Below are 27,123 nucleotides of genomic sequence, written 5' to 3' on the forward strand. Positions count from 1 at the left end.
GTTGTTGGAGAGGAAGGTTTTCATTTTAGTTTTTCCTGTACTTATTTTTCAGTTCAATAGTGCATAATGTGTCACTAAGTCTATTATAATTATTCCTGTGCACACGTCTAAAAGCAAGTTAAAATTGGTAAAACTGAAAAATAACAAATTAAAATGATTTAAAGAGCAGAATAAAATAAATCCAGGATAATGAAAATATAGAAAGAATTAAAAAAAAAAATGAATAGAAATAAAATATTAAATAAAATTCACCTAAAACTAAGTATTGATAAAGATATAAAAAAAAATTAAAGCAGGATAATAATAAAAAAAAGTTAGAATAAAAAATAAATAAGAATAATGCGAATAAAATAAAATAAAATTAAACCAGGAAAATAGAAAATGAAAAAAAAAAGTAAAATAAAAATAAAACCAGGACAAGTAGAATCAGTGATTCAATAACATATTTTAATTTTTCAGTGTTTTAGTATAAAAATCCCACCGGCCTGCTGTCGGCTGGTTTCCGCTCCCGTTGGCTATAACTGTGGTTTTTCCCAGAGAATCAGCTAAAGTACCAAATCTATTTACACACAACAACATCCACATCCAGAGGGGCCAAACAAAACAGGAAGTCTACCCATCGCTACCCTGCCAAAATAAAACATCAAACACTATCACCTCACCTCTCAGATTTAATGCTATTAATCAAAAAAAAAATAAAACAGAAGAGGAGGGGCCTCTACATATGGCTCCTCGTGTGCCCGTAGTATTTTCATACAATACTCTCTCTATAAAGTAATGCATATACATTTTCTGCTTTACAATAAATTAGTACAGGCACATTCTCTTCTCTCCTACAGCCGACTGTAGTTCAATTAAGGTGGAAAAGATGATTCTGTGACATTTTACAGAAGACTTGAACTCATCACAGCACACACACACAAAAAGGCTGAAAACCTGAAAAACAACTTAACTGTAAAAAAAAAAAAAAAAGAAACACATTAGTGGGAAACTTGTGGGCAGCAGATTTTTTTGGTTTCGGTGTGAATGATGCACTTTAGGCATTTTAAACTTTGAGAGCATCTATATAGATTTTATATAAATATGTACAAACAAAAAAAAAAAAAAGTAGTCCAGTAAAAACATTCAGGTAAAAAAAAAAGATGCAAACAAAAACAATTAATGCCAAAGACGATAGAACTTGAAGCTTGAGAACTCAATAACTTACAAAAACCGTAAAAAAAGGAGCTGAAATAATTCATTACAGTATGCATGTTTGTTTTTTTTCTCTGTGTAGAGATAGCACCAGCAGAAACACCGACACCGTCAGTGGATCATCACCTCCGACTGTATAAATATCTGAACACCATGTACCAAACAAACTGAGGGAGTGAATAAATTAGTGTCAGGCCTTGTACAGGATATTTACAGGAGCTGCTGCAGTCACACACACACTGATGGACATTTTCATGGCAGTGAGATTGTTGCAGCAGTCTTGCAGCACATTTTTAAGGAGGTCAGAGGTCAAATCTGACACATTCAACAGGTTTAGACCCGTGATTTTTCAGTCCTCACAGCCCAGGTTTGACTTTTTTTTTTTCTCTTTCAACTTTTTGCACCCGCTAACCGAGTCGTTTTCGTTGCATAGCTCTTTGACAAACAGGATGGACGTCACAAGCTACAGTATTTTGGACAGGGAGGAGGAAAGGGGGGGGGGAGGAAGTGCGTGGAGAGACATGAAAACGATCTGGTTCCAGTTTGCAGGAAATGGTAAACATGACAAGTTTGTTGTGCGCATGACGCAGAAACTGAGCACCTCTGCTGTGATGTGTTCACAACAAAAAGCTAAAAGAGGAGAGATGGATGAAGGGAGGATTTCAGAGGTGTTGGGAGGGTGGAATGGGGGTGGGGGGTTCAGTCCGAGGCGGCGAGGCCGGCGCTCTGCTCCAGCCCGCCGCTGACGCGGTTCAGGTGGTTCATGGCTCGGTCGAAGGCGAGCCGCACAGCTTTTCGGATGCAGGAGGAACGAGCCTCCGTCAGCTTGATTTTGTCGAGCGTCTGGTTGACCCCGAAGGGAGCCATCTTGGATCTAGGAAGCCATTGCCTGAGGAGAGAGAGAGGTCAAGAGGTCAGTGTTCCTGATGAATCACTGCGTTCTGCTGAATCGATTCATACTGCCTCAGTCTCTCACAACTTATGGAAGAAAATACATTTTTTACATGAACATGTTTATGCTGATGATACACTTGTCTTTCCCCAGATGCCTACGGTCCTGTGATTCACCATGCCGGTGCATTTAACAGACACTGGATGTTCAGGAAATATCTCTTGCTGAATAAAGGCAAAACTGAGGTGATTATCTTTGGTTGCCCAGAATGAAAAACACACGCATCTGTAAGAGTAAAGGTCCCGACACACCAAGCCGACGGTCGGCTGTCGGACAGTCTTGGGCCATCGATCAGCGTCCGTTGGCCTAGTTTTTTCAGTGTGTTCTGCACTGTCCGCTTTAATCTCCCGGTGTCGGAGTTTTTTTGGCCGATTCAGCATGTTGAATCGGCGGCGGAGCTCGTCGGTGAGAGAAATCACTCTGATTGGCGGTTCAGCTTCAGTGCACGAGAAGAGAAACAGAAGTGAGGAAAGCAAGCCAACAAGTAACGTCAAGAGGAAAAACACAGAAGGATCTTCTCATTTTTCATCTTCATCTCATCTGATCATTCCAACACACGGGTATTTTCACAGCGATGTGGCCATCTGGAATGAAGCTAAGTGGTGAGTGAGAGTGGTGAGAAAATGGTTGTCAAACGCCGCTTTGTTTCATGTACGTGTCATAACAACGGCTTGCATATCCGGCGTCCTCGGTCTTCCGGTTTCCCCTTTTGAATGATGAACACAGATGACCGCCGCCTGCTGGTGTGGAGAGTTATTTCATCTCACGCAGGGGCAAAACGTACGTGGTAGTTGGCTGTCGGCTGTCGTCTTTGCGGTGTGTTCAAGTGCAACTAACAAATACTCAACGAATGGCAAGCTTAAGGCCAGATGTTTGGCTGTTTTCTTGGTCTCGGATCAAAATTTTACCATTATATTAAATCAATCATCGTGTCAGCCTTTTATCATCTTAAAGAATGTAGTTATAGTAAGAGGAGTTATGTCAAAGCAGGATCCATGCATTCATCTCAAGCCGTCTTTTCTCAGCTCTACTAAAAGAAATTCTTTGGTAATTAAAACGTGTTGAAAATGCAGCTGCCAGACTAAGACTTTTTTATTTTTACTCCTTTTTACTTTAGTGAGTCGGCGAGTTCCTCACCAGCTGCGCTTGCTGTCGAAGAAGTGGACGAGGAAGAGTTTCTCTGCGGACCTGAACTGCATCCGCTCTCCGGCTCTGAGAACGTCCGGCTGAGGCTGGGGAAGCTCCACCCCGCTGTGCTGACCCCCCGTCCTCCGCACTCTGGGGTCCATGATCTGTGACGGCCAAAAAAAAAAAAGTGAAGCCGCCTCCTCACAGTATCAGGGTGGAGTATTTCCTGGTGGCAGCAGCCGCACAGAAGAAGCCCGCACTTAGAGACACAAGCATGCACGGCCGAGTCGAGCCGGAAACGCTCTGAGCGAAGCGGCTGACTCCACACACACCAAGCAGTCCATGATCGGCCAGCTGGAAGCTCCCGCATGGCTGTGAGCACAAATCACGAGCTACAGCACGCACGATGGCAGAGGGGCAGATGGGTAGATGGGTAATGAGACACAGAGGGGACTAGCACTCACTCACCAGGGCGGGGTAGGAGGGATATCCACTACATTTAGCCCAAACTAGTTTTAGAGGCTCCAGAACAAATGGAGAAGCAGCGGAGGGCTTCCACACCTCTACAGGAACAACGATAAGCAAGTTATGAAGTATTCAATGTAGGCCTGTCACGATAAATACGATATCGACTTATCGTACGATATATATGGACATGACCTCGATCATGTTTACGTAATCGACTCATCGTACAAAATATACACATGACGTATCATTTTTACGTCATCGACTTATCGTACGATATATGGACATGACGTCCATCATTATTACGTTATCGTACGATATATGGACATGACCTCGATCATTATTACGTCATCGACTTATCGTACGATATATTGACATGACCTCGATCATGTTTACGTAATCGACTCATCGTACAAAATATACACATGACGTATCATTTTTACGTCATCGACTTATCGTACGATATATGAACATGACCTCGATCATTTCTACGTCATCCACTTATCGTACGATATATGGACATGACCTCGATCATTATTACGTCATCCACTTATCGTACGACATATGGACATGACCTTGACCATTTTTACGTATTGTACGATATATGGACGTGACCTCGATCCTTTTTACATTCCCAACTTATCGTACAATATATGGACATGTCCTCGATAATTTTTACGTTACCGACTTATTGTACGATATATGGACATGACCTCGATCCTTATAATGTTACCAACTTGTTGTACCATATATGGACATGACCTCGATATTGTCCGTTGTGTTTACATGCGTGTTTGAATTTCACCAACATTTTAGCCAACACGGCGCCAGAATAAGCAACAGGGTTTTGCCGACCATTATAAGATGTGGACATCGTGCGGACATTGTCCACATAGTCCATTTTATTTGTTGTTTTGGTTGTGTGGTTTTTATTTTTAACTAAAGCAGTTATCGTGACAGGCCTAATTCAATGCAACAGACACAGAGCACGTACAGTCTGGACACACAGCCATACACACAAGAGGACACAAACACACATTTTTTAAAGATCGCCTTTAAAAAAAACAGTTGAAGAGACTCCTGACTTTCACTGGTGAAAATGACAAACATTACCGGCGGCAGATCATATCGGTAATTCAGTGAGTAACTCGCTGGCAGAACAAAGTTAAACTTGTCTGTTTGGTTAAAGTGCTCTCTGTTCGCTGGTGACTGTACTCATCAAAGATTGTTTGTGAGCGTTGAAGCTCCACTCTGTAACATCACTGTAAAATTGGAGTGTTTTTGTAGTTCCAAGAAATCCAACAGAGTGAGACTTCTTCTCTCTAGTGGATTGCATCACGTTCATTTCAGAACTTATTTAACTTTATTTCGAATATCAATAATTTAAGTTTAGAAACTTAATGGTTTTGAATCAGGACCTTCATTATTTGGATTAAGAAGCTAATGAAAAATAATGAGTAACATTGCATATGTTCTACTTTGTAAGTATCTGACTAGCTGTATAGCGCAGTCAGATCTCAGTAAGGACAACATAGTTTTACATGTTAAACCAAAGATAATCGTCACGTCAGCTAAAAGACAAATGGATTGGATATTGCTCGTTGTGTAGCCATGATGTGAGCCAATAATTCACTGAACCCACACAGAAAATAACGGATTTTACTTCACTTCCACCTTGTCCATAACAGGTTTCCTGTTTCTGGAGCTCATTTACCACTTCCTTTTACGGCGGAAACCTGCAGCTTTGAGTCTCTGCTGACTTCACCCAGGACCTCGGAGGCCCCTAGACCTCAGTTTGAGAACTAGTGAGGGGGAGGAGCTGCTGGTTTGGTAAAATACTATTTCAAGATTTTTTTAAAAAAGACTTTTACTTCACTGCTCTTCGGGTCACACAGGTGGAAGAAGTGATGTAACGAATAAATAAATAAAAACCAAATGTATACTCACACATTAACAGTATTAGTAGAATTACAGAGGCTTTTTAATAAGTTTAGTAAATCAGCAGAGAAAAGAGAAGAGTTGACCAATCAAAGCGTGCCGTGCCGCTTCATGCACATTCAGCAGATGACACCGAGCAGACCGACGTTGCTCTGCTCACCTGAAGAGATCTTGGCAGCTTTGGTGAACTCTCCGTTCTCAATGCAGGTCATCAGAGTGCTTTTGTCATCCACTGTGCTCCGCCGAGCCGCCGGCGACCGCCCTTTACCGCTTTTAGACACGATGACGGTGCTGAAAGAGACGAGAGGAAAGCTAGATAAGGAAAGCGTTTTTTAAAATAAAAAAAATCAGAGGACAACTTTTAGATTTAATGATGATGGTGGTGGATTATGTCTTTGCGGCAGGTTTCATGTCTGAAACATTTCTTATGTCAGCTTCTTGTTACAGTTAGACAATTTAGCTTACAACGTTGTCCTTTAAGTTACATTAAGATAATTTCATGTTATATTCTTGTCATTATTACTTATTATAAAATTATTTAATTCTAACAAAAATCTTTAACTACAACATCTCTTGTTAAAACATGTTTTTTTTTTTTCGCGGTAACGTGGGGTCAAGCCAGCCTTCACTCTCATCTCTGTGGTCAAATGAGCTGACGCTAAAACTGTAGAACACCCAAATACTGACATTTATGTTAAATACATTTATGTTAAATGCATTCAAACGGCCCCGATGTAGCTCACCATGGATGTATAAAGAGAACGGAGCTGATAGGAGAGCTAGTGACAGACTTGGAGAAGTTAGAGGAAGTATACACTTTTGACTACGTCCGGTTTTCAAAATAAGGTGTTAACAAAGGGAACTGTATATAAAAAATACATACATGTAAATAAGATTGATTGGATTATATTCACCAGTATAAACCATTACATGTCCCTTATAAATTAAAAGACAAGGAGGGAAATGTCTTTATTCTTTGATTTTCGGGTTGCTGAAAAAAAAATAAAAAATGTCTGACAATGACTGATATATTTGACTTCAGGACATCTCTGACTACATCTATGCTGAAAATCAAACATTTGTCCAAAATAAATGTCCCTAGAAGTGTATGATTTAACTTTTACCCATGGTCTGGTGTTTAAAAAGTTAACAAAAATCGCAATAAATCGTAATATCGAATCCCAATTCTTGTAGAATCACAATACTTAAAAATCGCAATACATATCAAATCGGCACCCAAGTATTGGATCATCCCAGCCCTATCAGCTAGTAACTGGGTCAGTAGTATCATCTCTGATGGATAAAACTGGAATAATTTTGGGTAAACAGTGAACTGCGAGGCTCTGGATGTTCTCACCTCGTGCTACAGAGGACGCTTCCGCTGGAGGAGATGCTCGACTCGGAGGCACAGCGGCGGCGAGGCTCAAGCAGGCGGGGAGACGGTGAGATTTCCTCGTCCTCCACCACAAAACCGTTCGCTATTCCTGAAGGGAGGGAAACCACAGGAAACCTGTCTCAGTGTAGTGTAGCGTTATGGGCTTAGTAGTACTCCGATAATTAAAATGGTTTCTTTAACATTTAAGTTGATATTTTGTCACTAAAGATTTTTTTTTGCTGAAACATGACAACCGCTCTGAGTCAGTACCTGTGCCGAGGCGTTTTATCGGCGACTCCTCGTCATCGTCCTCCTCGCCATCAGCGCTGCTGCTGCGTCGTCTTTTCTTCGGCAGGAGGAGTGTCTCCAGTCGAGGGATCACAACTGACAGGAAGGTTTTTGCGCCCAGGGGCGACGGCAACGCGGCGGATGCCTCTTGGGTCTTGGGTGGTTTCTGGGGGCTGGTGCTCTTGGACTTGCGGAAGAGGACGCTGTTCCGTCGGTTGCCGGCGCCACAGGCTTCGGTGTGGATGTCGCCGTTGGAGAGCAGCGGGTCTGGGACGTGCCCGTTGGGCGTGTCCGTGGGCACTGAGGTAGATGTGTCGGTGTCGCCATCGAGCTCCATGGGAGCATGGTCCTTGCTGGGTTTGACGGCCTTCAGAGGGGGCGGCTCCGAGTCGCCGGGCGAGGTGTTGATCTGCGACAGTGAGGTTAACAGCTCTAACGTTGGCGGAGGTAAAGACTTGTCCTCCTGTGGCGTGCAGGGCTCTGCCAGGGGTTCAGGTAGTGGTTTCTCCTCTGACTTGGTGGGGGTCGGGGTGGGTTCCGGGGGGACTGATGGCGGTTTTCGGTGGGACTTCTTCAGGCTCATCTCGCTGCGGACTTCCATGATGGTCTTTTTGAGCAGTTTGAGCCTCTTGCTGCGCGACGGGCTGTGCTTCATGGCCGTGCTCAGGTCCAGCTTCTCCAGCAGCTCCTTCAGCTGATCCTCCAGAGGGGTCAGCCGACGGTAGGCGGGGCTCAGCAGCCGGTCCACTGAGAGACACAGATGGTCACATGATCATCACAGTATTATCTCCATTACATCACTCTGGCACTTTTACAGCTGATTTTGGCGATTTTACCAGAGCAAATACTAATACAGTACAGTTAATTGATTATCAGTGCGGTCATTGATAGATTTCCTGTTTCTTAATGATCAATCAACTTACCGTCCTCCCAGGAGAAGGTGGCTGGCTTCTCCGGTTTTGGGGCTTCGGGAAGATGCAACCCGCTGGGGAAGTCGAAGCCGATTCTCTCGGCCTCTCTGCGGGCCCTGCGGAGGATGGCTCCTCCGTGGTCCTGCATCCGCTGACCTGCCTTGTAGAAGAACGTGTCCTTGGCGTTGTACTTCATGCAGTTGAAGATGATGAGGTTGAAGTCGGCCTCGAAATCCTCCAGGCTCCTGTAGTCGTGGGCGTCGATGCGTTTCCTCATGGTGGAGAAGTCCATGGGGTTCTTGATGTGGTCCAGGTAGTCTGGAACCTGCAGGAGACAGAGGGGACACGTTGGAGGCCGCCATTACAGACATCACTTCTCTTTTATAATTAAAACTCTACCAGGTGACGAATCAAGCCCAGTGTAATTGATGGACCAGTAAAGCAGATCGTTAAATGGTGGCATACCTCCTTGATGTTGACGGGCTGAGTGAAGATAGTGTACTGGTCCTTCTCCTGCAGCTGACTGAGCACGGCTCTCAGCAGGATGTTGAAGGGGGTCAGCTGGACCTCCAGCGCCGACTGCTGCAGCTTCATCTGACGGGAGAACACACGAGTGAAGAAAGGAGGTTAAACGCGCTTCAACTGTTTCACAAGGAATAGTGAGCCTGTCCGGTGCTCACAGAATAGGGCAATCTTGTAATAGGAGATACTTCAGAGACCAGGTCCAAAGAACACCGGAGCACACGGATTTGCACACCAAGCCGACATCAAAGAACTATCGGCGACGAAGGCCACCCGTTGAGTCGCCTCGTGTTCGGCCAACTACCACGTACGTTCTGCGCCTGCGTGAGAGGAAATAACTCTGCACACCAGCAGGCGGCGGTAGTCTGTATTCACCATTAAAAAAGGGAAACTGGAACACGGCGGATATACAAGATATTTTTATGATACGTACATGAAACAAAATAGCGTTTGCCGACCATGTTCACACCTCTCTCACTCACCACTTAGCTTCACTCCAGATGGCCATGTCGCAGTGAAAATATCTGTGTATTGGAATGATCAGATGAGATGAAGATGAAAAATGAGAAGAGCCCTCTGTGTTTTTCCTCTGGACTTTAATCGTTTTCTTGCTTTCGTCACTTCCGTTTCTCTTCTCGTGCACTGAAGCTGAACCGCCAATCAGAGTAATTTCTCTCACCGACGAGCTCTGCCGGCTTCTCCGCCGATTCAACATGCTGAATTGGCGGAAAAACCTCCAACACGGACAGACTAGAGCCAACGGTGCGGGACACACCGAAAAAACTAGGCGACGGACGCTCACCGACGGCCCCAAACTGTGCGACGGCCGACCGTCGGCTTGGTGTGTCAGGACCTTAACGTTTCGACTCCAACTGCATCTTCATCAGAGTCAAAAGACAAGACAAGTGAATTTGTGTCCATTTTTGTGTGAATGTTTTTGAGGTCGGTGTTTACCGGTACAAGGAGCCAGTGACAGCGAGTACAATCGTATTACTATGTACTATGCAACAACAAATCTTTACTACAAGTAACTTTTAATCCAATTAAGTGGCTGCTAAGCTTTGAGTGAAAGAAACAGTGAAGTAGTAAATGATGAAGTGACGCTACCTCTTCCCTCTTCAGCTTCTCTCTCTTCCTGATGAGCTCCAGCAGCAGGCGAGCTCGCTCCAGGTCGTGGCGGAGGCGGTGCCACTCTTTCAGCTGCTCCTTCAGCGCCTGGTTCGTCTCCTTGCGGTCCTGCAGAAAACACACAAACTTTGATTCAGTAAGAAGAACGACATCAAAGGATGTTGCTCCACTGTGAGTGTCAGCAGCACTGACCATTTGCTTGACTTTGGGCGGCTGAGGGTTGGCCTGCAGCCGGCGGATCAACGGCACGTTGTTCCTCGACTGTCTCTTCTGCACCCAATAGCTCAGCACTCGCTCAACGAACACGCGCTTCCTCTGAACCGCCACCTGGTTGAGGATGGTGTCGAAACTGACCCACGGGGAAACAGAAGGAGATATTAATCAGTAAGTACTCATTATTTCAGAGGGGATAACCTGAGCAGAAACACAACCTTCTATCTGACAAGCTTTATATTTAGGGTCTGCATCTTTATATCTGTAATAGGTTGAACTCATCTTACTGCTCGTGATTCTTGACCCGTTGGACTTCTTGATTCAAAGTGTTACAGATATTAACTTGGTGAGTACAATGTTATTATTATAAAAAATAAGTTGTAATAAACCAGATTTAACTTAGTTTATTAATCCACGTTATTACATTGTCATGGTTTTCTTACCTAAACTAGACTTGTCGTTGCTCGTGTTTATTGTCCACATTTGTGGACATGATCAGAAACAGGCCTGTCGAAAACCTTTCTGAGCTGTACATAAATTAATATAAAAAAAAGCTGGATGTGGATTCAGGTCTCAATGAGTAGGAACTGAGTGGACCTGTGAAGACCACTAGCGTGCACTGCACTGCAGTGATACTGGCTTCAAGACACTGGGAAAACTAAAACTTGATCTAATTAATAGATCTTCTATTAAATGGTGATAACAATCACTTAGTTTTTGTTAACCAGACAGTATTTTCTTTTTCCAGGTTTGTATTGGATTCTGTGGATCTTAAGATGCATTACTTGACTAATTTTCTGTACATATTTTATCGGTTATTGACACAATTATCTCAAGTATGATTTGACTCCTGAAACCTGACAGTGTGCAGAAGAAGAGAAAGTTTATCCGGTTGAAGTTAAACAGAGAGAGACTTGTGTATGAACTTATAATTTATGTGAGAGATGCATTCTGGGAGTCTTGTTTGCCTGCATACCTTGAAGCAGTGATACTGGGCCCAGAGTTGGTGGGGGTCTCAGGCTGTGGTTCTGGTTCAGGCTCCGCTCTCTTACTCTTCTTCTTCGCCCAGCCCTTGGCCCGGGACTTCCCCCTCTTGTCGGCCCTCTTGTGGCAGGCTCCGTTTTTCGGGTGGGGCTCATCGTAGATGTTGAGCGGCCGGCAGTCGCGGCCTCCAGGCGTGTGGCTGCAGCAGTAGGCGGTCTTTTTCACAGAGAAGGTGGCGCCGCCGGACGACGTCACTTCTTTGACGGGCTCCATCTTCATGTAAAGGCCCGCCTTCTGGGCGCAGCTGACATGGAAGGCGGTGTAACAGTTGATCTTGTCACATTGAATGCACGCCCCTGCGCCCTTTTCTTTACAGAGATAGCAGGTGAGCTTCCAACGTGCTGGCGGGATATTGCGGACACCGTCGATGGGCTCGATGAAAACAGTGTCAGAAAAGCCGACCTCAGGCACCCACAGAGCGCACGCTACATGGCCCCAGCGGTCGTCGTCAGTCTTCTTCAGGGCTCCGCCTCGGTTGGGGCAGAAAACGCACTCAGCGGGCCGCGACGGACACTGCAGGCAGTGGCGGCACAGCCACTGGCCCTCGGGGATGTACGGCACACCGTAGCACTCCTGGTGCACGGCGATGTTGCAGGAGTCGCAGAAGAGAATGACGTTACTGTCGGCTCCGTCTCCATCCATGCATATACAGCAGACGGCGTCCTCGTCCACCAGCGACTGCAGGTCACTCTGACCCTGCGTATCTGAGTACGACTCCTTCTCAAAGCGGTCCATGAGGAACTCAAACAGGTTGTGCGACACCTGGCTGATGCCCTCGCTCTTCCTCTTCTCATTGATGAGCTCCAACCAGGCGTAGTCTTCCTCGTCCATGTCATAGTCCACCTCCTCGTCCAGCTCTTCCGCCGTCCTCTCCTTGTATTTGTAATAGGACACCGGCCTCTTCGGCACCACCGGCAGGTTATATTCAACAGTTCTAACCTTTGGCTCCAACAGGCCGCCGGTACTGCCATGCGTGCCGGTGCCTCCGTGTGAGGCCATGAGCGCAGCGTTCTTCTTCTGTTGGTTGTTTTTAAGGCGCACAGAGCGCACCAGGACCTGCTGGGGCTTCTCGTTGTTCTCCTTGTTGCTGTTGCACTCCATGATCTCCTGCGCCGTGGGGTCGTCGTCATTGATGACGTCCAGCTTGTCGTAGATGCTGAGCCGGTGCACGCGGCCGTCAACCTCCAGCTCCACAATCCGCTGAGCCTGTGCATACGTCAGCGTCTCCCGGTTGGGCGACGGCTTGATGGGAGACGAATCCCTCTTCATCACCGCAGGTCGGTGATGTCGACTTTTCTTCTTCATTTTGAAGCCGTAAAGACCCTGAAGACCAGACAAATGAAATAACAATTTGTAAACAACTCACTTGTGTGATGTTGTTGTGGCAGCAACTGACAATTTTTCATGTCGAAGCAACGACCAGCACACACACAGAGCAGTGTGTGTTGGATCTAACAGAACCTGCAGTAATGATTAACAGCTTTAACCCTCAATGAGGCATTGCAGAAACAAAGATTGGCATTTAATGTGTTTGCACAAGGATGTCATCACCTCTTCCAGCCTTCAATCATAGAGGACCAGACAATTATGTAAAGACAAAATGCACAACTTTTTATCTCTGTGAGTGATTATTTTTAGTTCCAGTGCTTTATACTTGTTCTGCAGGTCTATCAAACTATCAATTTATTACTAATGCAGTGCGTCTGTCACATGGTACAGACAAGTCTCATCTGCCCCGATAAATCTTTATCAACATCTATTCAGTGATGCTGATTATGCAAATGACCTGACTACATAAGTGACGGTTATTGTTTGACCATGTTTGATATCGGTGTCTGTATTCCCAAATACTTTATTTTGGGGGAACATAAACCTGTTTAATAATTTTCCTCTTGTAACAAAATATGTTTAACAGCTAAATGCATCAGCATTAAACAGAGAGCATTGCATAAATGTAATAAAGTGTAAAGTTAAATGAGTTTCCTGATTTAAATCAGACATTATTCGATCAAAGAACACCAACAAGACTAAGAATCTGACCAAACGTTCGATACTTGACATTTTTTAAATACTAGAGGCTGAAGATAAATTTCAGTCAGTAAAAATTATTGAGGTTTCATATCCAACAACATACACAACTATTCAAAAGAAATGAACAATATCACTAAAAGGAAAGTGAAGTCAGCTCATTTATATAAGAAGGTTTCCACATGAGCATGAGAACCCTTCTTCAAGTGATTTGTACCAAAACAACTGTAACAATAACAAGTCTTGGAAGAACTGCTGTGTCGTTTGTAGTTCATGTTAGGGTATTAAATATTGATCATGTTTGAGTGTTGACTCAGGTATCAAAATCCTCAAATTTGAGAAGGAGGAAACATCGAATGTGTGGCATTTTTGCTTAAAAATGACTTGCATGATTAATCAATTATCAATATAGTTGCCATTTTTTATGTCAATCAATTTGAAAAGAATAATCTGCTCATCATTTCAGCTCCACATATAGAGGAAGCTTTACGTAGAGCTGAAACGATTAGCAGAATCATTTTAAGACACATTTGTTCTCTGCACTGTGTGGAAGCACTTTGACACTACTAAACCAAAAGATAGTCAGTTAACTCTCATAGAGAATGAAGAGAAGCAGCTAACTCTGGCCCTGAACCCAAAGAATGTACAGTAGTTTAGTTCAATTTTGAGGTACTTGTTCTTTACTTGAGTATTTCCGTTTTATGCTACTTTCTACTTCTACTCAACTACATTTTGGAGGCAAATGTTGTGCTTTTTACTCCACTACAATATTTGATAAATTACTAGTTATTTTGCATATTTTAGATTAGATTAATAGGTCCTTGGTCCTGGAATGATCTGCAGGCCAAGCTTAAACTTGAGACCCAACTGTAACAGTCTGCAAACTAAAACTAAAAACAGTATGCAGCTGCAGCTTGCATCTTTAAATGTGCAGCCCCAGTGTCTGTTTGTGCAGCTTTAAATTTATGAGATCATGTTGTGTTCAGTTGGCTGCTGGACGTAGTTACAGTAAAAAAGGGGGCGGAAACAGACTGTGACTGTGATAACGTTCACTGGATGAATGAAAGAAATGCACCGTCTGAAATGGGACATTCTGCATAATGAGTATTTTTACTTGTGGTACTTTGAGTGTAGTTTCATGCTAATACTTTAAAGATATTGTGATATTGTGTGGTATTGCTACTTTTAAGTTCTTTAAATATCTGAGTACTTCTTCCACCACTGGTTGAGAGCAACTGAAAACAAAGTGTCAACAATAAAGTTGTTTCTGCTCTGTTGTGCAACTAAAACTAAAAACAGTATGCACCTGCTATCGTACCCTGCAGCTTTAAAATGTGCAGCCCCAGTGTCTGTTTGTGCAGCTTTAAATTCATGAGATCATGTTGTGTTCAGTTGGCTGCTGGCCGTAGTTACAGTAAAGTAAAGTGCAACATTAGTAGTGATTATTCATTAATGCATTATAATCCAGTAATATTATATATATGATTCTGAAATGGGACATTCTGCATAATGAGTATTTTTTACTTTTGATACTTTGAGTGTAGTTTCATGCTAATACTTTAAAGATATTGTGTGGTATGCAACTGCAGCTTGCAGCTTTAAATATGCAGCCCCAGTGTCTGTTTGTGCAGCTTTAAATTCATGAGATCATGTTGTGTTCAGTTGGCTGCTGCATGTAGTTACAGTAAAAAAGGGGGCGGAAACAGACTGTGACTGTGATAACGTTCACTGGATGAATGAAAGAAATGTACCGTCTGAAATGGGACATCATGCATAATGAGTATTTTTACTTGTGGTACTTTGAGTGTAGTTTTATGCTAATACTTTTAAAGATATTGTGTGGTATTGCTACTTTTAAGTTCTTTAAATATCTGAGTACTTCTTCCACCACTGGTTGAGAGCAACTGAAAACAAAGTGTCAACAATAAAGTTGTTTCTGCTCTGTTGTGCAACTAAAACTAAAAACAGTATGCACCTGCTATCGTACCCTGCAGCTTGCAGCTTTAAAATGTGCAGCCCCAGTGTCTGTTTGTGCAGCTTTAAATTCATGAGATCATGTTGTGTTCAGTTGGCTGCTGGATGTAGTTACAGTAAAAAAGGGGGCGGAAACAGACTGTGACTGTGATAACGTTCACTGGATGAATGAAAGAAATGTACCGTCTGAAACGGGACAGTTTGCATAATGAGTATTTTTACTTGTGGTACTTTGAGTGTAGTTTCATGCTAATACTTTAAAGATATTGTGTGATTTTGTGTGGTATTGATACTTTTTAAGTTATTTAAATATCTGAGTACTTCTTCCACAACTGGTTGAGAGCAACTGAACACAAAGTGTCAACAATAAAGTTGTTTCTGCTCTGTTGTGCAACTAAAACTAAAAAAGAGTATGCAGCTGCAGCCTTAAATGTGCAGCCCCAGTGTCTGTTTGTGCAGCTTTAAATTCATGAGATCATGTTGTGTTCAGTTGGCTGCTGGATGTAGTTACAGTAAAGTAAAGTGCAACATTAGTAGTGATTATTCATTAATGCATTATAATCCAGTAATATTATATATATGATTCTGAAATGGGACATTCTGCATAATGAGTATTTTTTACTTTTGATACTTTGAGTGTAGTTTCATGCTAATACTTTAAAGATATTGTGTGGTATGCAACTGCAGCTTGCAGCTTTAAATATGCAGCCCCAGTGTCTGTTTGTGCAGCTTTAAATTCATGAGATCATGTTGTGTTCAGTTGGCTGCTGCATGTAGTTACAGTAAAAAAGGGGGCGGAAACAGACTGTGACTGTGATAACGTTCACTGGATGAATGAAAGAAATGTACCGTCTGAAATGGGACATCATGCATAATGAGTATTTTTACTTGTGGTACTTTGAGTGTAGTTTTATGCTAATACTTTTAAAGATATTGTGTGGTATTGCTACTTTTAAGTTCTTTAAATATCTGAGTACTTCTTCCACCACTGGTTGAGAGCAACTGAAAACAAAGTGTCAACAATAAAGTTGTTTCTGCTCTGTTGTGCAACTAAAACTAAAAACAGTATGCACCTGCTATCGTACCCTGCAGCTTGCAGCTTTAAAATGTGCAGCCCCAGTGTCTGTTTGTGCAGCTTTAAATTCATGAGATCATGTTGTGTTCAGTTGGCTGCTGGATGTAGTTACAGTAAAAAAGGGGGCGGAAACAGACTGTGACTGTGATAACGTTCACTGGATGAATGAAAGAAATGTACCGTCTGAAACGGGACAGTTTGCATAATGAGTATTTTTACTTGTGGTACTTTGAGTGTAGTTTCATGCTAATACTTTAAAGATATTGTGTGATTTTGTGTGGTATTGATACTTTTTAAGTTATTTAAATATCTGAGTACTTCTTCCACAACTGGTTGAGAGCAACTGAACACAAAGTGTCAACAATAAAGTTGTTTCTGCTCTGTTGTGCAACTAAAACTAAAAAAGAGTATGCAGCTGCAGCCTTAAATGTGCAGCCCCAGTGTCTGTTTGTGCAGCTTTAAATTCATGAGATCATGTTGTGTTCAGTTGGCTGCTGGATGTAGTTACAGTAAAGTAAAGTGCAACATTAGTAGTGATTATTCATTAATGCATTATAATCCAGTAATATTATATATATGATTCTGAAATGGGACATTCTGCATAATGAGTATTTTTTACTTTTGATACTTTGAGTGTAGTTTCATGCTAATACTTTAAAGATATTGTGTGGTATGCAACTGCAGCTTGCAGCTTTAAATATGCAGCCCCAGTGTCTGTTTGTGCAGCTTTAAATTCATGAGATCATGTTGTGTTCAGTTGGCTGCTGGATGTAGTTACAGTAAAAAAGGGGGCGGAAACAGACTGTGACTGTGATAACGTTCACTGGATGAATGAAAGAAATGTACCGTCTGAAATGGGACATCATGCATAATGAGTATTTTTACTTGTGGTACTTTGAGTGTAGTTTTATGCTAATACTTTTAAAGATATTGTGTGGTATTGCTACTTTTAAGTTCTTTAAATATCTGAGTACTTCTTCCACCACTGGTTGAGAGCAACTGAAAACAAAGTGTCAACAATAAAGTTGTTTCTGCTCTGTTGTGCAACTAAAACTAAAAACAGTATGCACCTGCTATCGTACCCTGCAGCTTGCAGCTTTAAAATGTGCAGCCCCAGTGTCTGTTTGTGCAGCTTTAAATTCATGAGATCATGTTGTGTTCAGTTGGCTGCTGGATGTAGTTACAGTAAAAAAGGGGGCGGAAACAGACTGTGACTGTGATAACGTTCACTGGATGAATGAAAGAAATGTACCGTCTGAAATGGGACATCATGCATAATGAGTATTTTTACTTGTGGTACTTTGAGTGTAGTTTCGTGCTAATACTTTAAAGATATTGTGTGATTTTGTGTGGTATTGATACTTTTTAAGTTATTTAAATATCTGAGTACTTCTTCCACAACTGGTTGAGAGCAACTGAACACAAAGTGTCAACAATAAAGTTGTTTCTGCTCTGTTGTGCAACTAAAACTAAAAAACAGTATGCAGCTGCAGCTTTAAATGTGCAGCCCCAGTGTCTGTTTGTGCAGCTTTAAATTCATGAGATCATGTTGTGTTCAGTTGGCTGCTGGATGTAGTTACAGTAAAGTAAAGTGCAACATTAGTAGTGATTATTCATTAATGCATTGTAATCCAGTAATATTATATATATGATTCTGAAATGGGACATTCTGCATAATGAGTATTTTTTACTTTTGATACTTTGAGTGTAGTTTCATGCTAATACTTTAAAGATATTGTGTGGTATGCAACTGCAGCTTGCAGCTTTAAATATGCAGCCCCAGTGTCTGTTTGTGCAGCTTTAAATTCATGAGATCATGTTGTGTTCAGTTGGCTGCTGCATGTAGTTACAGTATAAAAGGGGGCGGAAACAGACTGTGACTGTGATAACGTTCACTGGATGAATGAAAGAAATGCACCGAGGAGAGCAGCTCCACCTCCATACCAGTCTCCAGCTGGCCTGCCTGCAGCCGCTGGTTGCTGCTTGTTTGCTGGATCTCATCAGCAGCTCGTCCGGTTTCTCTCTCTGGTTGAATGCTGGTGTAATGTAATGCTAACCACCACCAACCTGCTAGCTCCTCTTTATCGAACCACAACGTTGATTATTGTCATTAATCCTGCAGCTTTAACGTGATTTACTCAAAAACACATGTGTTAGAAGAAAACACGACCCGGTGGTGTCCTCAAAACGGACCGTGGCCTCTCCGGTGGCCGGTTAAACCGCATTAGGACACTCCGTCCACAACGTTAGCCTGCTAGCATTACAGCTAACGAGGAGGAGGAAAGATGGCGACCAACACAACAAGAAACTGCCTCGATTTGGAGTAAAAGGAGGCTTTTTCTCACAGTAAAGAGGACTGGTTTTGGGTTTAAACCAACCCAGAGTGTAAAGGGGGGTTATATTGAAGAGGTGAGGCTGAACTTACCTCGGTGTTTTCACCAATTCAGCTTTATATTTTATAAAAACAGCAGCAATGGCGGCGCGGCCCTGCAGGAGCGAAGCGGCAGTTAAATCCACATCCAGTCCGCTTCATCCGGCGGCCACTACCGAGGCGAGCTGGAGACGGACCGGCGGGGATCCAGGGCGACGGAGGCCGGTTCTCAGGGTGGTGTTTGTTACGTTGGTCACAGGGGTAATTTACTGATCAACACGGGCTGTTTGTGAAGCAGTTAGATAGAAAGCAGCAGAGCTCAGCAGCTGCCCGAGCTTCTCTTCCCCTCAACAACAATGCGGTTGTGCGAGTCCTCCTCCTGACGTCGTGACGTCACCGCGTACAAAACCACTATTTTGGCAGGCAGAGGGCTTTTCCAGGTTTGGTATGTAGTGTGTGTACTATGTACAGGGGTACTGCACTTTACCTCCTGCAAACCCAGCAAAAACAGTGTCTTCCAATTTCTTTTACTATATATACTGTGGGGTAGTTTAATCTACTGCAATGCATCTTATTCTATGAGATAGCATTGCTATATTGTTGTTTAACTTTTGTATTTTTTTAAATTAAGTTTAGATCTTTCTTCCTTTTTTGTTATTGTTTTTTTTTCTCCTGGGGTTGGGGGAGAGGTCCTTTGTATAAATAAGCCTGTGGGTTCTTGACCTCTCCTGACACATTTCTTGTTTTTTTTCATAACTGGATTTTGTGCAGTTTTATATATATGTGCAAATAAAGAAATAAAATAAAAAAATACATACCAAACCTGGAAAAAGCCCTTTGCTTTCCAAATAGTGGTTTTGTACGCAGTGACGTCACGACGTAAGGAGGACTCGCATTAATTTATCATAATCATTCAACATCAACACATCTGGAGATTCATCACTTAAAGGGATGAAAATATTATCTGAAATATAACTAAAGCTTGTCAGACAAATGTAGTGAAATAAAAAGAACAATATTTACTTTATTTACTTTTTTTTATTTTGGAGTAGAAGTATGAAGTTGCATATAATGGAAATACTCAAGTAAAGTACAAGAAACTGCCCGAGCTTCTCTTCCCCTCAACAACAATGCGGTTGTGCGAGTCCTCCTCCTTACGTCGTGACGTCACCGCGTACAAAACCACTATTTTGGCAAGCAAAGGGCTTTTTTCCAGTTTGGTATATATGTATTTTTTTTTGCACATATATATATAAAACTGCACAAAATCCAGTCATGAAAAAAAACAAGAAATTAGAAAAAAAAAAAACAATAACAAAAAAGGAAGAAGGGTCTAAACTAACATAATTTAAAAAAAATACATAAAAAGTTAAACAACAAGAAGTAGACAACATGTGCAGAAAAACCTAACCAAACAGTGGAAAACAATCCAATAAAAACAATGAAATACATAAAAAACAGTACAGAAGAAAAGCAAATATAGCTAAACATATCAAAAGATAATTAGACATCATTAATGCCAAAAAATACCAGGATGTCCTACTAAAGCCGGTCACATTTTGCAGTATGCAAGCCAGCATGCTTCTCTTCCCCTCAACAACAATGCGGTTGTGCGAGTCCTCCTCCTTATGTTGTGACGTCACCGCGTACAAAACCCACTATTTTGGCAAGCAGAGGGATTTTTCCAGGTTTGGTATGTAGTGTGTGTACTATGTACAGAAGTGCTACATTTAACCTCCTGAGCCCATTGACGTGTCCTATGTAGTGGACATTTTGTCCACGTGCATCTCCTTTCCTCTTTTGACCTACTCTGTCAACCCCTGGGGTATTGTAAAAGTCTAAATTGTAAGATTTTCGTTTAACCCTAAATAGGAAGGAAATCACACAAAAAAAGAAATTGGAAAAACTTTTTTTACTCGGTTTCCAGGACGTTAAATACAAATCCGAGATACTTGTACTTTACTTATTTCCATTATATGCAACTTTATACTTCTACTCCAAAATAAAAAAAGTAAATAAATTAAATATTGTACTTTTTATTCCACTACATTTGTCTGACAGCTTTAGTTTCATTTCAGATTCGTTTTTAATCCCTTTAAGTGATGAATCTCCAGATGTGTTTATGTTGAATGTTTATGATAAACTAAAGGATGAAGTGTTCCTTTATTTGTTGAGGAAATCCTTCTTAAGCTAAATAATTTTAAAAAGCCTCTTGGATCAGCTGGAAAATGCATCGTCACAAAACTGAAAACTGGGCTGTTTTTCTGAGACCATGAAAAGTTGACTTTTCACAGATACATGGTTTTCACAGGACAGCGATGCTATCAAACTACCCAACAGTATATATAGTATTAAAATTAGCACAACCATAAACATTTACAACTTGCAAATTGCTGACAGACAAAAAATAATAGTTTAATAACTCTTAAAATACAATTAATGTAAACCACGATGTTGTTTGCCTCCAAGAAATGACTTTAATTTTTAAAATATAAAATGTTTACAATTCCTCAAGCCTAATGGATGAAGGATCTGTCACAAGATACTCCACATAAAATCAGAAAAAACAGTAAAAACATACTCCTCCGATCGGAAAAACATCCAGTACAGCGTGTTTAGCTTAGCTTAGCACAAAGACTGGAAGCAGGAAAAGGCTAGCAGTTTCCCCCTGCTTCCAGTCTTTGTGCTAAGCTAAGCTAAACATACTCTGGTCTTCTCTCTGTTCTGGATGCACAGAAATAAAACTGATTTCCATCTAGTTATCAGACAGACTTTTCCCAGAATGCCAGACTGTTTCTTTCATGATAACTCTGTTTTGTTTTTTTCCACCAGTCAGCAGCTGTCAGATGAATCACGTGGACTCGGCCGGTGGATCCGTCTCGTCTGGACTCTGGTTGGGATGGTTGGACTGGGCGTCTTCTCTGGAGAGCAGGTTGTTTTTGCGGAGGTGGCAGGCCTGCTGGTAGGGGGGGCGTATGGGCGGCTGGGTGGGGGGCGTGTACTGGTACTGTTTACTATCATCCAGCTGAAGGAAGAAAACCATCAACAGGTCTGAGATTGTGTTTGTGTGAAGAAAATAAAAAAAAAATACTATATCAACTAGTAACAACAATCCCTTAAAATACCCTTAATTCATCCATAATTTAACCCTGAAAACACACCAAACACCTTAATCCACATCAATGTGTTTGTTTGGTAGCCAGAAATCCTTTAATTTGTCCAATAATTTGAGAAAAAAAACACCTTAATTTACAAAATACGTAGATTTTAAGGGGTACATTACTTTCCCCTTAATTAATTAGCAGTATTTGACAAATCCATTAATGATAAGTTTAATAATATTTTTTTTTATTTAAGGGATTCTTAAGTCTTTTAACATTGCTGGCTTCATCTATCTTTGTAAAGTGATAGATTTGTGTCATTCAGACATGACAGGACATTTGCAGAAAGAGCTGCAGCATTCGGGGTTAATTAATGGATACATTAATGGATCATAATATATTTCTTTAATGGATTATCTGCACTAAGGTGTAAGGTGTACACAATAATTATCACATGAAAACCATTCCTGAATTGAAAAATTGAGGCCTATGTAAGGTACTAATTAAGGGTGGCTTTGATGTTATTTGTTACATTTTATGAGGTTTCTTCCCCTTAAAAAATACCTTAATATAATAACAATCAATTAATTTATCCATTAATTATCCCCTTAAAATTCCAATACAATATCTTAATTACATAATAATTGTAATGGATAAATAATGGAAGTTTTCATTTAAAAACTAATAAATTACATTTCATAGTGGCAATAAATAAAGCACAAAAATAATTAAAATGACTGAACCAGGCTTGCTTTAATGTAAGAACCATGTGTCTGTTGTTCACTTTGACTCAGTAAAGATAAACCTGTGTCTGCTCACCTGCAGAGGGTAGGTCCTGTCTGAGTCGAAGGCGCTGAGGTCACCGCACGCCAGGAAGGGAACGATGACACGGTTCGGACCCTCTAACTGGTTGAAGTCCACATCTGAAGGACAGAGACCAGAACGCAGACTGAGAACAGACCAAGGAGGACCAGGACATGCAGGGGAACTAAAGACTGATCCAATTCAGATTGAAGCTACTGAAACATGACATACTTGTTTGCATTAATAGAACAGGAGCTTTTTAGTAGAGAAATTAGTTAAGCAGAGCTGGCTGACTTGTCAACAAACATGGTGCGTCTCAAGTGAAGGGAAGTGATGCTGCTTCCATCTTCCAGTGACATTGTGATTCTGGTCTGAGTGCATTCACATGTTGTGTCTTCCTGATCCAGATCAGATATCCAGACACGGACCACTTAAACGGAAAAGGGCTCGTAGTTACCGTAGGAATGATCCAGCAGCGGGTTGGACATGTTGGGGACGTAACCTTGAGGAGGAGAGTAATTCTGACACACCACGAAGGCCTCTGCACACAGACAGACAGACAGACAGACAGACAGACAGATACTGTAAGTAACTTGTCTACAGATTTCATGCAAACACCACAAGTTCAGATGTAAATTAATGTAGTTTTTTAAGATTATTGTCTTAAAAGTCTCAGGTGTGTATATATATATATGATAACTACATGAGCTGGGGGCGGGATTGGCTCCTGTTTGTGATTGGTTGGCAGGGGGGGGGCGGTGGCTCACCAATGCTGGAGTTCCTGCTGCTGCGAGGCTTGGCGCAGGTCACACCACTGAAGAAGATCTTGAGCTGAGAGTACAGCAGAGTCACGTCTTTACCTCTGAAGATCTGAAACACACAGGCCAATGAGGGGTTAATACAGTCTGACAGTGTCCATGGCCCATAATGCACCACTGCGTAAAATTATTTACACTGTGGGAATTATCCAGAATGTGTTTTTAGGCCACTGATTTTTGTTTTTGGACAAACAAACAAGAAATATAACGAGACTAATGTGTTGATTGGTGAGCTTTAGAGATGCTGGGAGGTTTCCCCCTGTTTCCAGTCTTCGTGCTAAGCTAAGCTAACAGGCTGCTGGCTGCAGCTTCAAATTTAACTCTCCAGAAGAGTTTAATCTATATTTAATACTAATGACTTTACAGCAGAGTATATTATAAATACCTCATCTGAATCAAAGTTGGACTCACCTTGGCCACAAACGTCCCTCCAGGTTTCAGGACGTGAGTTGTGATGTTCAGAGCGGCCAACAGGAGCTGAGCCTGGATGTACTCGTCCACGTCATGGAGCCCGGTTACTATGGAAACAGAACGGTAAATAACTCCAGACAGCTGAATAAAAAGGAGAGACTTGAGGACAGGCGAGGACAGACAGGTAAGTGAGCGTCTCACCGTCTGGAGCTCCGTCACACACCACCAGGTCGGCCGGCTGACCCTCAAAGTGACGGATGATCTCCTGAGCTGTCGACACCTGAGAGGAAGAAGAAGACGAAGACACAGGTCATGTGACGCACCGCCGCACTTCTTGTGTTTTACAAACCTCCTCATAGAACCTCCTAAAAACCAACAGAACCTCCTCAAGGACTACAAAAACCTTTACATGGATAACTAGAACCTCCTCCAGAACCTCCACAGGGACCAAAAGACCCCCCCCCTATTCATTGTGACGTGTCCTTACCTTGGTGATGTCTCCCTGGATCTGAGTGACTCCTGGCAAAGGAGCCATGGCCTGCAGGTCCACCGCCACGATCTTCACCTCCTCACCCCCCTCACCCTTCTCCTCCTGCCCTCTGAGTGGATAAACAAAACAATGACTTAGTTAACACTATTCATATTATTAAAATCCATTTCATTTCTGTCCAGGTGAGTGTATGTTCATTAAAAAGAAAGCAAAACAAAACCTGAGTTTCCGACTGAGGACTTGACTCCAGCTGCCAGGAGCTGCACACAGATCCACTGCTCTGTTTACACCTGATAGAGAGAAAAAAAATATTTTTGACAAATCAGACATTTATGAAAAGACAGCGGAAGAATACAGTCAGGGACAGACACACGGATGGATACCAACGGAGCCCAAAGAGGTCAGGTAGCCCTTACACCAGAGCCAGAACGAGACTCTGGCTCAATTATACCCTTTCCAGAGGGCTGTAATGTAGGCTGAGGCCAGTTTGGGGTCTTTAACCCATCGTCTGAGGTGTCCCGTGGGTGGTCTCACCTGTGAACAGGTTGAACTCGTGGTCGAGCTGCAGCAGCTTGAAGGCGCTCCTCGCTCTCCAGCCCTCCTCTTTGGCCAGACGGTAGTAAATGTCACGCTTGTCTTTGGAGGAGCGACCCATCCTGACCTCTGACCTCTCTGATGGAAAAAACACACATTTATACTGGTTTCTCGTCTTTCAGTGGAATTACTGCAATGACATGATGATGACGTGATAAACAACTGTGATGGAATATTTATTTATATATTTCTTTATTTTTAAATTTTTTTATTAAAGGGACTGTTTGTAACTTTTTAATCGTATAAATGTAGCGGGTCGGGACACATGCGCGCTCGCATATGCGCGCTCGCGTGTGGCCGGAGCCTCTGCTCCTCTGCCTGCTTGCCTTCACTCACACCGCGTGCGTTCTCGCTGTCTCGCTCCACCTCTAGACGTGAACGCGCGCTCACTACACACTGCAGAAGAGTTAGTTTAGCTCTGAGAATATCTAGTGACTGTACAGTGGATGTTTGTGCAGAAATAAATGCTGCAGCTCCTCCAGACCAACAGAGGTTCTCCGTGTCTTGTGAAGTGACGGGGCTCCGCAGCGAGAAACGTTATCACCGGCACCCGGTCGGAGACGATAACGTTTCTCTTCCTGCAGCGGGGCTGAAGCAGGAAGAGAAACGTTACCGTCTCCGACTGGGTGCTGGTGTCTCTCTCCGGCTGCGGTCGGAGGCGATAACGTTTCTCTTCCTGCTTCAGCCTCAAAGCCAACACTAGGATCAGCAGTGATTCATGGAGAGACCTTCGTCTGGTCAGCTAACATTACTGCCAAGCAGGTGAAATATAGAGTGATATTGTGGTTTTAGCTGACGTGTGTCGCCTCACTGTTTTGAGCGATGCTCGTTCAGGTATATTTAGAGCGAGCACAAGCGCGAGCCCGACGCTGACTTTCGTTGACTTAACGGCCACAGGTGTCGCTGTTAAGAAGCATTTCTGAAAGTTACAAATAGTCCCTTTAACAAATAATTTTAATTTATTATTATTATTATTATTATTATTAATTCTTGTTTAATGGTCCATGCAAATATTAGTCCCAACATTACCAAATACTGTACCTTAAAGCATCACAAGAGTCCACTATCAAAACAACTCTGCTGGAATATGTATTTATATATATATATATTTAAAAAACAAATTTACCAAATAATTTTAAGTTATTATTATTATTATTACTTATTGTTTAATGGTCAATGCAAACATTAGTCCCAACATTATTCCACTATCACTATCACTCCCTGTGTTCTAACCTAATTACACCGTTAACCAACTAAGAAAGTCACGATTTTAACAAAAATGATTGGCGATTGGTTTATTCTATGTCAGCCGAATTGAAAAGCGCTTCTTAGCGAATCTAAAAACGTATTTGATCATCATTTAATAAACACTATTGTCGTCCTAAAGACCGGTTAACCTTGTCTTATTCACTTTTTAAACAGGGTTTGGCGAAGAGAGCACAAGAAACTGCATATTTCATGTCTAACTGGACTTATTGTCTAACATTAGGTGAGTCTATGTCTGTCGGATGAATATATACACGTTTAAACTAAAGAAAACATACAAAACAATAACATAATTGATCGTTTAAACACACTTTATGAACCTTTAACAGACTGTTTTACTTACTGTCCACGTTCAGGTGTTGTTGATGAAGGAAGGACCCCTGGCTGCTGGTAGCTGTCTCCGAAGCGCCTGTTCAAAATGACGTTGCCAATCCATTTGTACCATCTCTGCTTGAAGATTAAATACAGGTATTTATCTTTTCTGATCATACTTTTTCTTTAATGATGATGATCAAAGATTTTTTTTTCTTGTAGTAGGCTACTTTTCAGTGATTCCCGGTTTCTGTCTTCTCAGTAGCTGCCACATGGTGTCGCTGCAGACACAAGAAACAGCTTCTATAGAAACAATATAAATAAATAATAAATAAATATAAAAACACCCTGAAGGAAGATCACAGAAAAGTGTGATCTTCCTTCAGGGAATATCCTTTTACAAGTAAAAGGATATTTTGATTTTTATGTGTGAATAAAGAAACAAACAAAATAAAAATATACCAAAACATTTTATTTTAAACCAAATAACTTAAACCAAAATAAACGTGGAAATAATAAATGCATATTGGAAATCGGATTGTATTTTAAAAATAGATTTTAAAAAGTTCTGCTGTCTCAAAAACTGCTTTTATAGAAACAACCATGTTAAAAACACCCTGAGGGAAGATCACAGAAAATATCACTGATGTCAATTAATAGGTACAAGTAAAAGGATATTTTTATTTTTCTGTGCGAATAAAGAAACAAACAAAATAAAAAA

The 27,123-nt window shown here is 41.9% G+C and overlaps 2 protein-coding genes and 1 long non-coding RNA gene across 6 annotated transcripts; 1 reads left to right on the forward strand and 2 right to left on the reverse strand.

Moving 5' to 3' along the window:
- Positions 1-425: 425 nt before the first annotated feature.
- Positions 426-19,305, reverse strand: LOC119486650 (bromodomain-containing protein 1-like). 3 transcript variants are annotated; one of them, XM_037766940.1, is made up of 11 exons: positions 18,661-19,305; positions 11,091-12,481; positions 10,094-10,250; positions 9,881-10,009; positions 8,717-8,845; positions 8,264-8,576; positions 7,323-8,087; positions 7,035-7,161; positions 5,838-5,968; positions 3,284-3,438; positions 1,922-2,083 (listed from the first exon to the last, which is right to left on the reverse strand). In XM_037766940.1, exons 2-11 carry the CDS (start codon positions 12,461-12,463, stop codon positions 2,069-2,071), a joined length of 3,294 nt encoding a protein of 1,097 aa, XP_037622868.1. In that variant the 5' UTR covers positions 12,464-12,481; positions 18,661-19,305; the 3' UTR covers positions 1,922-2,068. The 3 variants fall into 3 exon arrangements, with proteins under 3 accessions (XP_037622869.1, XP_037622868.1, XP_037622867.1); XM_037766941.1 differs by lacking the exon at positions 3,284-3,438 and having other exon boundaries at positions 426-2,083; positions 18,661-19,304; XM_037766939.1 differs by lacking the exon at positions 1,922-2,083 and having other exon boundaries at positions 3,259-3,438.
- LOC119486652 lies at positions 3,456-5,591 on the forward strand. Its single transcript, XR_005206571.1, has 2 exons — positions 3,456-3,699; positions 5,428-5,591. It is a non-coding gene; the product is annotated as an uncharacterized LOC119486652 (long non-coding RNA).
- A 1,755-nt stretch (positions 19,306-21,060) lies between the features above and the next one.
- Positions 21,061-26,594, reverse strand: ftsj1 (FtsJ RNA 2'-O-methyltransferase 1). 2 transcript variants are annotated; one of them, XM_037766942.1, is made up of 10 exons: positions 26,434-26,594; positions 24,765-24,902; positions 24,451-24,520; positions 24,228-24,339; positions 23,942-24,020; positions 23,741-23,847; positions 23,279-23,381; positions 22,969-23,052; positions 22,527-22,630; positions 21,061-21,631 (listed from the first exon to the last, which is right to left on the reverse strand). In XM_037766942.1, exons 2-10 carry the CDS (start codon positions 24,883-24,885, stop codon positions 21,458-21,460), a joined length of 954 nt encoding a protein of 317 aa, XP_037622870.1. In that variant the 5' UTR covers positions 24,886-24,902; positions 26,434-26,594; the 3' UTR covers positions 21,061-21,457. The 2 variants fall into 2 exon arrangements, with proteins under 2 accessions (XP_037622870.1, XP_037622872.1); XM_037766944.1 differs by lacking the exon at positions 26,434-26,594 and adding an exon at positions 25,027-25,045.
- Positions 26,595-27,123: the final 529 nt, after the last annotated feature.

The sequence above is a fragment of the Sebastes umbrosus genome, chromosome 4 (genome assembly GCF_015220745.1).
Source record: "Sebastes umbrosus isolate fSebUmb1 chromosome 4, fSebUmb1.pri, whole genome shotgun sequence".
In the NCBI taxonomy this organism is placed as follows: domain Eukaryota; kingdom Metazoa; phylum Chordata; class Actinopteri; order Perciformes; family Sebastidae; genus Sebastes; species Sebastes umbrosus.